This window comes from Colossoma macropomum, unplaced genomic scaffold (assembly GCF_904425465.1).
Source record: "Colossoma macropomum unplaced genomic scaffold, Colossoma_macropomum, whole genome shotgun sequence".
In the NCBI taxonomy this organism is placed as follows: Eukaryota; Metazoa; Chordata; class Actinopteri; order Characiformes; family Serrasalmidae; genus Colossoma; species Colossoma macropomum.
The window spans coordinates 9,192,146-9,205,714 of NW_023494809.1; the positions used below are offsets into that span (position 1 = coordinate 9,192,146).

A 13,569-nucleotide genomic window follows, 5' to 3' on the forward strand; every position below is an offset into this window, starting at 1 on the left:
CTTTGTGGGAACAGTTTGGGGAAGAACCTTTCCTGTTCCAGCATGACTGACGGAGCCCCAGTGCACAAAGCAAGGTCCATAAAGGCATGGCTGGGTGAGTTTGGTGTGGAAGAACTTGACTGGCCCACACAGAGCCCTGACCTCAACCCCATCACACACCTTTGGGATGAACTAGAATGGAGATTGCAAGCAAGGCCCTCTCGTTCAACATCAGTGTCTGATCTCACAAATGCTCTCCAGGATGAATGGGCAAAAACTCCCACAGACACTCTCCAAAATCTTGTAGAAAGCTTCCCAGAAGAGTGGAAGCTGTTATAGCTGCAAAGTGGGGACCAACTCCATATTAATGCTTATGGATTTAGAGTGGGATGTCATAAAAGCTCATGTAGATGTAATGTGTAGGTGTCCCAACACTTTTGTCCATATGGTGCATTATTTTGGACAATTTGTCCATTTGATCCAATAGTTGGACTTTAAACTCTTTACATTTTGATTTAGACCTTGAAAATGCAAATGAAATCTCCATTAGAAAAAAGGAGTATAATTTTAGCCTAAATCATGTTTTGGAAACGTAAACATAATCAGAACTCTCTCGGCATGGCGCCGCTGTGTCTCGGCTGGAAGGTCTGGATGCTGTTTGATGTTTTAAGCAGTCGTCCTGTCAGATGTCAGTCGAGTGCAGAGGCTTCTCAAGCAAGGGGGTATTAGGAGAAAATCCTGTGTTGTACATCACTGAATAGACTGCTGTCAGTGTTTTTGACTGTTGTTGTCTCTTTTTTTCCAGTAAGGCTTCCCTAAAAAGCGAGCTTTAATCTTGTTATCGTGGATGACTTTGCTTCTCCCTCTCTCTGCCTGTGTTTTCGTACAGTAGGGGAACAGATGCCAACTCTTGTGAGCTGCGAAAGAGCTTAATGCAGGCATTCTCCACTCTCGCGGGGTCTGTAACTTTAATCGTCCAGCGTGTTTCCTCTTGCTATGGGTGCTGTGCTATAATGGAGTGTTTTGTGTGTGTGTGTGTTTGTTTCTGTTTGCCCTCTAGCTTCCCAGCCTGTGGAGAGTAAGCTGTGTGTGGGGTCAGTGCCAAGTACCAGCCAGCTGTGCCACATCTCATGCCCCATCGAGTGTGAGGTGTCTCCCTGGGGGGCCTGGGGACCGTGCACCTTCGAAAACTGCAATGACCAGTCGGTAAAGAAAGGTAAAGCTTCAGCCACTCTCTGTATAGACGTAAAAGAGCCACATTATACGTTTTTTTGTATTTTTGTTTGTCTAAATTTGGTAAAGGATGTGTCTTCTGAGGATGTAAGTCAATTATCTACTAGAGACCGTAGCCCAGGGGTGCACAACTCAAGTCCTGGAGGGCTGATGTCCAGCACAGTTTGGCGATTTACCTGCTCAGACACACCTGATTACACTCATCTGTTAATTGGCAGGTTTAATGGGCGTGTTTGAGTAGGGAAACCTCAAAACTGAGCTGGACACCGGCCCTCCAGGACCGGAGTTGTGCACCCCTGCTATAGCCCTGCTGATACACAATTTGTGCATCAAAACCCTCCTTCAGTGGTCAGTTTCTGGCAGAATAGCTCTTGTCTAGATATTTTTGAGTGGCAGACTCTTGGCCTAGCAATGACACTGACGTGTGTAAAACTCCAGCAACACTGCTGTGTCTGATACACTCGTACCAGCACCACACACACTACCATGTCATGGTCACTGCGGACCACCAGCCAAATAATGTCTGGACAATCGCAGTTTAGTGGTCAGAAACTAACCAATGACTAAGGAGGTTTGGGGGGGCTGACAAATTGTGCAGCAGCTGATGAGCTACAGTCTGTAAGTGCATACCTATGCAGTTGACACATAAGGCAGGTGGACCTTACAGAGTGGTCAGGGAGTGGAGGTACAGGATAGAACTGTGTGTTGAGTATATAGTCCTAAGAGCCGTCACAGCATGCATGACTGCTCTTTAGAGCGGACGCTGTTTGAAAGGTAACTGAAAGGAAAATTGCCTTCGATGTCACGTCCCTTCAAGGTGCTACTCTGCGGTCATGTCAGAATTATTAGTGCATGGAAAGTTAATGATTTGTTTTCAATTTCCCTCTGAAAAATCTCTTAAAGCTGAAAAATAACAGGTTTTATGTGTTTCCTGGGATTGCTTGATGAATTCTCTGCAGGGCTGCCAAGCGTTCTCATTAATATTCATTGGTCCACCAATCATTTTTCAGATGGCTTGTTTTCAAACAGCACACCCTGATTCGTTGTATTTAAATGAGTTATACTTGTGAAATTGTGAAAGCACAGCTAATGATGAAAAACAACCAAAATAAAATCAGGATAATAGCGAGCCATGCAGAAGGGTCAAAAACAACGAACAAGGCTAAATTCATGGACAAGGATGAAGCCGAGTCTTGGACTAAGCTGCATGTCCCTGATGTTTCACCATTAAAATGCCATTTAGGCCAGGTTTAGGCTTAATCTGGCTCAGGAAAACCAATCCTGTGTGCTGGTTTTCTAGACCTAGATTAAGGCTAATCCTGTCTAATCCTTTCTAATGGTCATTCACCATTGGCACTGCAGTTTAGTCCAAGACTAGGCTTGTCCAGAAAAGTGGCTCTGGGGCTTTTATTGAAGCCGACAGCAAATTAATGCCATGCTAAAAATCTCATAAAAGTTCTCATAAAAGCAAGTGGAAAGAAAAAGGTCAAAACTAGGGATGTAAAATGTGATGTTCAGTAAAGCTGTTGGATACCACAATAACGATATAATGAGCAATAAATTATGGTTAAAATGTGTGTGCAGAAACTGCAGGCTCTTTTTCGCTGTGTAAAAGCAGTTTTCACATTTAAGGAAATAGCAGGATGGATTTAAGAGTACCACTGTGCAAAATAAAAAGAATGAAATACTGATAGCTACTTACATCATAATTGCAAGCACATTTCTGTGTTTTGTAAAAGCCTTTACACACGAAACGTGTTTTTTTTTCATGCAATTTATCTGGAAGACAGCAAATTAATTCAAGCGCGAGTATATCTGATGATGTCTTGCACACCAAATGCGATTCTTCGGACAGCGAAAATGTGACATCACCTTTGTTTGCCCTCTGTTCAATTTTTGTAAATCTCTGTTTGATTTTTGTGACAAAATCAGACCAATCAGAATCACCTCTGCTGTTGGCATGGTGACAACCAAGCTGACAGAGCAGCTGTATTCCAGCAAATAGAACTTTTTCACAAATGCTAGAAGGATCAGAATCTCCAAAAGCAGATCAAACTGGGCTACAAACATTGAGTTAAATGTGGAAGAACTCAAGGAGTGGAGTGATGAAGCTCTTCATGCTACTGTCACTTTTCCACAAAGGAAAATAGCCCAGTTTTACCATCAGTCTGTTCTGCTAGGAGCAAAGAATCAGATCTTATTTGCACTTAAAGACGTTCAGCCTGTTTGTTTTGGGCTGCGTCTCCAAAATCAGCTTAAACTCAGATCCCAGCTGAAATTTCGTATTTCCGTGTCGTCTTTTCGCATCAAGTTCAGTGTGTAACAGCCTTAAGGCTGCCAGAAAAACAATCAGGTTTCTTTGAACAGCTTTTTCTATACAGGCTACAAAAATGAACAAAAAAGTATTCGATTCTTCTTAAGGTAATGCAGGTTTGTTGTAACAGCAGCCATCAGTGCCTCACACATCTTACACACAACTCTGGGGCTGAGAATAATCTTCATGTTTTAAGGTTAGTAGTTCAGAATAAAGTAGTGAGACTGTTATCACAGCCCTAATATTATACTTGTCATGATAACAATTAAAATACAACTTATCACGCTGCCGTAGTCAAAATTACTGGTCTGACCTGGTCTGGCCTTTTTATTGGTTCTCTATGTCTCCTCATCCTGTAGCTCTGTTTCAGTGATGATACTTCTCATATTGCGTGTATGTTGCTTCCAGGTTTCAAGTTCCGAAGGCGAAAGATCACAAACTACCCAACAGGCGGAGAAGGAGACTGCCCCCATCTGGTGGAGGCCATACCCTGTGAGGAACCTAGCTGTTTCGACTGGCAGCTGCTCAAACTGGAGGAGTGCGTCCCTGATGAGGATATGGACTGTGGTCCAGGAACACAGCTTCCACAGGCACGCTGCGTCAACAGCGACGGTGAGTCACGCTAAAGTTCAGTTCTGTAAAAGCACTGAAAAGAAAACCTCATAACTCATTTGGAAATGCCAGCAATATTGTGTGAACATTTCATAACAGATTAATCAGAGGAAATTTTATAGCACTGTGCATTAACAATTGTCCAAGGGTCAAAAGTGTGCTTCCTATTTTTGCTACTTTCGGCAAAATATTCTAAATTCTATTAACTTGTGACGCCTAAATACAAATGCACAAAATTTTATCCGTAACCAAAAGGTAGTCAGTTGGTCCAGACATGTTTGGAGTCTGAAGTTTCTGTTTTTGCAGTGAAGCTTCAAGGCTAACACAGTGGATGCCTGTAGCAGTCAAAAAGATTTGGGTGACACAGACATGCATTACTTGTTAGCCCCATTAGCCTCATAGCTCCAGTGCAAATATAATAAAGCAAACCTTAGACACCAAACATGTCTTGGCCAATTGGCTACTTTTGGGTTAAGGAGAAAATTGTGTAAATTAGTTTTTTTTTTCGGTCAGCTATTCCTTTAAGCAGACAAATCAATCGGCGTGAAACTTCTTATCATTCTAATGCGACACCTGGTTGGCTCCTTGCGCCAGGCAGCCCAGCGAACAGAGAGAAAAACAAACATGTCGCAGCTGGCTGTACTTTTCAAATCTAGATGATGATAGTGGCAGACGCCTTAAGCTGGTAACTGTCAAGTCTGGTAGCACGTCAAACCTCACAAACCATATGAAAACAAATCGAATTAATCTCTGTCAAGAAAGCTAGAGGTTTTGCCTGCATGTCAGACAGAAATATTCCCAAAGATGCCACCTCTTCACATCACTATCCCGAGCCAAACACACTACAGCCATGCTGCATTTCGACGAAGACACACAGGTAACTAGCTGGATTCTTTGAAACTAATTAGATACAAAAATAGGAAGGTTGCAAACTGGACATACAATTATATGGTTATCATAGAAAGGCATTGTTTGTTTCTTAAGCTGTGGAACAGTGGGAGCAATATTGATTCTGGAAAACACTGTTGTTTAGTCCAGTCTTTTCAAAATATCTTTTTTAAGATAGAATTGTGGGCATCCTGATTACAATGATGTACATTTAAAAATGTCCCAAAACACAAAACATATGCTAAATTATGGTGTATTTGCTGCTGCAAGTCACCCTGTAAAGCATAAAATAATAACTCTGAGGTGATGGGTCAGACTTTTTTTTTTGGACTACGTCTTTATGGATACGTCTTTATGTACTAACAACTCACAAACATGTTCAAAAAGAATGTCTGGCTCAATGCTTAGGTCTCAAATCCAAAGTCAGTATTATACTGATGAAAATATTGGAGGAAGGAATCCCCAAAGTCCCCGTGATACAATATTGCAATATGCTGAGTACTGCCATGACATATATTGCAATATATTGTGATTTATTAGCTTATTTCAACTGCAAATTTTGTCCCCAAAGGAAACCCTTGTCAACATCTCTTTTATGTAATGAGAAAGTTTTTAACTTTGTCATTTTTATTGCAGCAAATTTGGATTATCAAGCAGACAGGCTGTAATAAAAATGTATAAAATAAATCTATATAATAAAACACTGATACGTGGCATCTGTGTATTGATACAATATTGCCACACAAAATATTGTGATACTATGCTGTATTGATTTTTTTACCCTACCGTTAGAAGATGTGATGACAATAGTTGAGTAATTCACTCACATCCTCAGAAGACACATCCTTCACCAATTTTTGGTTGAGCTCTCTTTGAATACTCTTTCAATGCGCTCACAATCATCAGATTCATCCACTTGGGGAAGGGGTCCAAAGCAGAATAGGTGCTGCAATTGCATGCAATTACACATTTCCACCAGAGAGGTCTCCAAATCCCCAAATCTTACATAGTGCAGCTTTAAACTAATTAGATACAAAAATAGATGGGTTCCCCTTTTTTTGTCAGTGCTGCAAATGGGTCAAACAATTGCAACTAGCTTATAGAATGGCAGAGTTTGTTTCCTAAACACTGTAATATTGATTCTGGAAAGCACTGGGTTAGTCTGTCCAGTTTAGTATACCTACTTTTAAGGTTGCACTGTGGATTTCCTGACTGTAATAATGGATAAATATAGCAGAAATGTAATTTCTTTTTCTGCTTTATGTCTAGCATTGGCACCAAAAGACAACATACCATTTGGAAACCCTTCGAGTGAATACCTAATGATTTCTTGAAGCCAAAAAGAAACTTGTGTAATTTATTTCCTTTTTATTTAATAAAATCATTGTGTTTGCTGTATAAACACACAAAAGCCTGAAATAATAATTCAAAAGTCAGGTGTCAGGTCTTGTTTTTCGAACTCCGTTATACATCTTTATGTATTTAAATCATTCACAGGCTGAAAAAGAAGCTTCGGTTCCGTCTAGGCCTCAAATGCAAAATCAGCACATACTGATGAAGATGTGATGATAACAGTAGATGACTCACTCACATCCTCAGAAGACACGTCCTTCACCAAGTTTTAATTAAGTGACCCTTTATAGTCCCACAACGGGGAAATTTCACCTCCACATTTAACCCATCCATACAGTGAAACACCACATACACCCTAGTGAATGCACACACACACTAGGGGGGAGTGAGCACACTTGCCCGGAGCGGTGGCCAGCCCTATCCGCAGCGCCCGGGGAGCAGTTGGGGGTTCGGTGCCTTGCTCAAGGGCACTTCAGTCACATACTGTCGGCTCAGGGGATCGAACCGGCGACCTTCTGGTCACAAGGCTGGTTCCCTAAACTCCAGCCCATGGTAATTACACATTTTAATCAGAGAGGTCTCCAAATCCCCAAAACTTACATAGTAAATCTCACTCTGCAAATATTGTAGAAATACTCTTATTTCACTGTGTTGTTTGGAAATTTTGGCGCAATGGAAAATTGTCCAGTCAGGATTTTTTCTGCTGTACATATTAGATTAACCACTAATTAGGGAGTGACAGTGGAATCAGCCATTCATGTTGGGTGGGGCCACTTCTGGAAGTTCTAGATCAGAACTGACTGCGAATGTGAGCCATAGTCTAACCAGGTTTCAGTCCAGTGTTAGAAATAGAAAGCAAATAAAACATCTGCAAGTTTTTTTTACAAGCTTCAAAAGTCTGTGTTTAGAATCTAGAACGGCTGAAAAAATCATCACCAGCGTTAGCTTAGCGCTAACAGAAATAATGCTAGCAAAAATTAGCAGTATCATAAAGGTGTTTTTTCCTTTTTCCTCATTTTTGACCTAGTTTTGACATTCGTGGCTCGAACTGAAGGCCTAGCTGTAGTCATGGTTCACCACTGCAACATACATTCAGAGGAGCTACCTTCATCATTCCACATACATTCAAAAAGAGCAAGCTGTGTTTCAGGTGTAGTTCTCTGAAACTGTGCTCATTGTCTAGAGTTCAAAGGCTTAGCAGTGTGGTGTCTGTGATGTATGTTCTACCAGGTTATTAAAATTCACAACAAGCTCCTGGCAGAGGTTTTAAAAGAATACTTGTAACTCAGGGTATCTATATCACAGTATTGAAAATTTTACGATGATGCACAGCCCGGTGAGATTATGGAGCTCTGTAGTTTGATGCTCTCAGACAGGGATATGTATATTGTATGGGAACTAGCAGAGTGTGGCTTTTTTACCTCAGGCGTGTCACACTGAATTGAGAATAGTGAGTTCTGTTAGTAGTAATTAATGCTTTGGCTGTGTGAGAGTTTGCCAGGTGTGCTCAGTATTGTTTGTTAATTGTTATGATGTTATTGGAATTCCAAACGCCTGCAATATGCAAATGAGCTCTCTAACAAATTAATAAGTTAATTAAGTTTTCTATAGTGTGCTGTTAACATTCTGACCAACCTCAGATATTCCAGATGAGTTACTGTGGGTGTTTTGAACAGATGGTCCAACAAAGGTAAACAATTTTGGCCGAAATATTACAGACTGATCTTTTTTTAAAGGGGAATTTCACAGTTTTTTGTAAACTTCTGCATAATTAAATTGCTAAGATGTAAACGTTGTAAATGTTTTTCGGATTGGTTTGATACGAAATGCTCCATTAATGAGAATCGTACAAATTCAGAATTGACAGTGGTGGTGATAGGAACCAGACGTCTGAAGAGTTCAATGCCACTAAAACTCTTCCTCACAGAAAGTTATGGCTTAGAATGCACTGCCCGATGCCTAAAACATTGTTTTATGATAGTTTTGGAATAAAGTTTTGGCCTAAAATGTATTTTTAAACATCTCTTCAGGGTGGAGAGGCATATGCAGGGTGTTGTAGTCCCCAAAGATTACATATATAAACTCAGAAGACGAGTAGGTTCACCGGTGGTTTTGGTTTTGGATAGTAAATAAAATGGTTTATTTGTGTTGTAGACATGGTGACCCCTGGTTCCCATCATCACCACTGTAAGGAGATCTGAGTCTGCATGTTTCTCTACAATGAACCAATTCACATCAAACCACTCTGAATAATTTTATTTACATTTCATTGATTGAATTGTGCAGAAATTTTGATAAATTGGTGGAATTGCCCTTAAATATATTCCAAGGCATATTGAAATTGAATTATAACAATTCAATTGCAATATGATATTATGTACGTATCAGCTAGTGCAGCTAGTGAAGGTTAACTGAATACGGTTATTATGCAGTATTGTGCAAAAATTTCCAGTCAAAATGGCCAGTAAGTAGAATTTATTCATTTTTCAGGAGATATTACTGAGGAGATTAGATATTTAAAAAAAAAACACTTGCATAAGGAAGGAGAAGGTCAGAAAAAAAATAAAAACAGGAGTTTCCCAGACTGGAGTTTAAAAAATGATTAAAAGTGACAGAGAAAATGGGGCTCCTAACAACCACCCGCAAGACTTGCTAGACCACAGAAACTGTTCTTATCAGATAAACAGCACTTAAAGCTTTCGTCTCTGAGAGAGAGGAGAAAATCAAGCTGCTTCAGATCTGAAAACATCCACTGGTGTTTCTGTCCATCCTTCCACTCAGCGTTATGGGTCTGAAAGGATGTGCAGCTGTTAAGAAGCTGTTACTCAGAAAAGGAGACAGATGGAAGGAAGAAAAACTGCAAAGCAAACAAAGAAGCTGCTGGTGTTCTCAAAAAACAATGAACTCACCACCCTTGAGTCCAGATCTCAACATCATTAAATGTGTTTAGGATTACCTGGAATGCAAGAAAATGCAACTAACTTCTAAGGCCCAATCTCATTCCTTTTTTTTACTCCTACCCCTTGTTTTCGAGTGTCACCTTGCCCCTTAGAACTTAGTTACAAGGGGTAGTGGTTGAAAACTTCCCCTACAAAATGGGACCCTCAAATAAAAAGAACATTACTTCATTAACAGGCTACTAGCACTGCTCTGTAGGCGACCCTGCCAGTCTGCAGTGACAGCAGAGGAGGGTAAAGTTCAGCAACCTCACTGCTGGGCTTTAGTTACATTTAGGGGATCATATGCCTTCAATTAAGGGGGAATGCGAAGTCAGCTATTCACCAGCTTCTTGTTTGAGTTTTCCTATTCCACCTTAATGGTGCATTTAGGGCGGAATGAGAAGTTTAGCTAGCTACCGAACACCAGCATACTATTAGTAATTTTTTATGCTTGTTATGAAGAAAAGGACCATAATACGTTGAAACGACGTTAAACTAAGATATTATGATGGTTATTGTAATTTAACTGAGAAAATACTCTGATTTGTGGGTTTCTTTAGTCAGTTTTCTTTTTTTCTCATATCACTACGTTTGGAGTGAGCCTCTGAAAAACCTTCTCTCTACCCCTCTATCTCAACAGGAATCAGGACACCCTCCTCCTAAGCTTGAACGCGCAAAACGGAGGGCTAAGGGCTAAGTGGTAGGGCCGAGGGGTGAAATTGGATTGGGCCTAAGCCTGAACTTTGGAGGTGTGGAAAAATATCCCTGCAGATTTCTTTGAAAACTGAAAGTGAGTCTCCTGAAAAGAATGGAAACTGTAATAGAGGCAAATAGTGGACACACTAAATACTGAACAAATTTGATCATTTTAATTGAGGCTTCTGTGTGATTTTCTATTAAGTATGTTTTCTGCTTTTTTCCTGACGCTGAAAAATGAATAACTTGAGCGCGGTAGTGTACATAACGAGAAGAAGCCTTCATTCGTCCTGCAAACTCATCCTCTCCATTGCTAGATAATGAGCTCCATTTGGGAAGAGGTTACTATTTTTAACTTGGTTGTTTTTCAAATATTGCAATATTTACATGTATTGCAAAAGCCTGAACTGTCATAGTTGCTTTATCCCAGTATTGTTCAGCTTTAGTTCCCAGCATCTTATATTTCCCAAACTGAGCAGGTTTCCTCGTGCTGTTGTGATATCTGCGGAGGAAGCATAAGCATAAGAAGGTGACCTCATGCTGCACAGGCCTGCCTGCTGAGTCACGACAGTGCTCCTCCGACCTGTTAAAGTGTTTCTCTCCTCAGTACAGCCTCATCTGTCTGTCTACGAGTATCTATCTCTCATATACACAGTCTCTCCGTACACTACATCAGGTCGAACACACCTCAGGGGAGTTGCCCAAAAGACCCTTGCACACTCTTTAAAACGCTCTCGAACTGCCAAGAACGTTTCTCTCCGGCACTAAAAGGCTTTTGAAACCCTCAGCCAAAAAGTGCACACTTTTATATCACTATTTCATCATGAAATAGGTCATACGTTTCAGCTATGAATACTGTAGCAGGCCCGTGTTATTACAACCGGCGGGCATCTGCCATTTACTCGTATTTCTGTGCTCTGCATTAAAGGCATTCAGACACACAGTCTTGCAATGATGTTGAGAGTCAGTTCACTACTACCAGAGGCATGGCTGAATCTGTGGCTTGCTGGATTGGTTTTTTGTTCTAGATCTTAAAAGAATATGCCAACATTTCTTAACATAATCTCCGTAACACGCAACATTAAGGGTTGCAAATGAATTCAGAATTATATGCTACTAAGTAAATAGATACTCATCATGTATATGTTAATCAACTGCTCTTTAAGCATTCGCTACTTCGATTCGATTAAAATTCGATTCGATTAAGTACTTAGTAATTAGTTACTGAGTACACTGTTAAGTGTTAAGTGTTCAGTTTGTTTTTAGCTCACAGAGCTTATTTACTCATTAACTATATACTAACAGCTGCTTATTAAACTGAAAGTAGTTCAACAATTTTTAAACAATTTCAAAAAATATTACAGACCAATCTTTTTTTTTAAAGTAGAATTTCGTTTTTTTTCAAAGTTCTGCATAATTAAATTGCTAAGATGTAAGCAAAGTTTTTCAGAGTGGTTTGATATGAAATGCTCCATTAACGAGAAACTTACAAATTCAGATTTGTTCAGTGGTGGTGATAGGAATCAGACGTCTGAAGAGATCAATGCCACTAAAAGCTCTCCCTCGCAGAACGTTATGACATGAAATGGCTGCCTGATGTCTGAGACATTGTCTCACAATAGTTTTGCGATAAAGTTCTGGCCTAAAATGTATTTTTAAATATCTGTTCATGGCGTAGAGGTACATGCAGGGTGTCGTGAGGCAAAATAGTCCCAAAAGAGAACTTATTTTTTCAGATTAATAACCATTTTACCATCAACATTACATATACAGGGAGATTCACTCGAAAGAGGCCCCAAAAATCCTGTAACAACTCTTGCTAGGATGAAGCAATCTGAACGAAACAACATGCAATGTGCTCCTCAGTATATGGAGCTTCGAACAAGCCGGGATGCCCCTGTGTTGGAGCGATGAAGTAGGCACCGGACAGCGTACCCCCCTACCCCTTCACTCAGTCACTCGACTTCTCATTAGGATGCTGGTATACAGTATTGAGCAGCGCGTCAAGGTATGTTGCGTATTTTTTTAGTTCTGATTGCTTCATCCTAGCGGGAGTTACAACAGAATATTCGGGGCCTCTTTCGAGTGAATCTCCCTGTATAAAATCAGAAGAGCTGTGTAGGTTCACTGGTTGTTTAGGAAAGTAAATAAAATGGCTGTATTTCTGTTGCAGACATGGCGAATCCTGGTACATTAAGCAAATAAATTGATAATTAGATGCTAATAAGTAATTAAATAAACATTATTTATATTTTAATTAACTACTCATTAAGTATTATTTACTGATTATGTACTTAGTTATTAGTTAACCAAAGTTTTATTACACACTTCTATAACCTAAGAATAGCTCAGCTAGTTTGCACTGAAGTCTATGTAGTTACTGAATAATAAGCCTTAGCATGTAATAAGCCTGAGATTTTAATGGGTTAAATGTTTTCATTTTGGCAGCTGTATATGATTTTTGATAAAAGCTGCAGTTGTTCTGTCTGTTTTATATCAACAAGACCATCTTTGTGAAGAGCTTTGAATTGTTTTCACAGCAGGGGGTTCTCACCCTCCTCTTTCACTCATCATTGCTCACTTGCAGCTCAATACAGAGTCCCAACATTTCACGCACAGAGAGACAACAGCGTCTGGTACATCTGATAACAGTTATAGGGGAAAATATCTTATTGGATTGTATTAAATACATATAACGAAGATTGGATGTTGTTGATGTCTGGCTTCTATTTTATACAGTCCTAATTGCATTTGTAGATGCAGTGATGAACTGTGTCCACTCACAAAGTTTTCCCGAGCCAATTTGGTTATATTCATTAAAAATTCGTGTTAGTATTTAATGCAGTGCTGTCTAAGAAATGTGGATGGTGAAATCCACAAATTCTTCGCAATTGTATGTTGAGAAACTTAAACTGCTGGACTATTTGCTCACTCAGTTTTTCAAAAAGTGGTCACTGAGCCTTTCATGAATGCTTCTTTTATATCCAATCATAATAGCTTCACTTGTTTACCAGTGGAAAGTTCCAGTTGTTTCTGATCTTTCCACAAACTTCCCAGTCTTACGTTTCTTTGTAATCATTTGAAGTCATCAAATTTGGAATTAGTGTATATTTACAAAAATCAATGAAGTAAAATATGAAAAATTTCAGCTTTGTGCTATTTTTAAATAAATACTTGTAAACAACAGTTTGCAAATCACTGCTCTCTGTTTTTTGTTTGCATTTTATCTACAGTGCCAACATTTTGGAATTAGGATTGTGTTTGTTGTATAGTACTGGCTGATACTGGGCTTCAGCGATGAGTCTTTCAGTGTCCTTAGCATTCAGTTCATTTCACTGCTGCGGTCGACAGCAAAAGCTGGTAAAATTGAACCCAGGACGTAACATAACGTTAACAGCTATGATTAGCAAAATGTTGCCACAGGCAGTGGCAGAATTTTCCATTGTGGTGCCATTAAAAACAATGAAATATCATGTTTGCTGCTGGCCATCTACCACCAACATGTAAACTCAGCATAAGAAGTGGACAAATTCAATTATGGATTTGATATTTTAC

At 39.7% G+C, this 13,569-nt stretch overlaps 1 protein-coding gene across 1 annotated transcript in view; it reads left to right on the forward strand.

Moving 5' to 3' along the window:
- The window catches only part of LOC118799119 (thrombospondin type-1 domain-containing protein 7A), a 213,026-nt gene that overhangs the window by 109,787 nt on the left and 89,670 nt on the right, over window positions 1-13,569 (forward strand). The window contains exons 6-7 of the mRNA XM_036558827.1: window positions 1,040-1,195; window positions 3,935-4,138. Coding sequence (XP_036414720.1) covers window positions 1,040-1,195; window positions 3,935-4,138 — 360 coding nt within the window. The remainder of the gene's footprint in view (window positions 1-1,039; window positions 1,196-3,934; window positions 4,139-13,569) is intronic.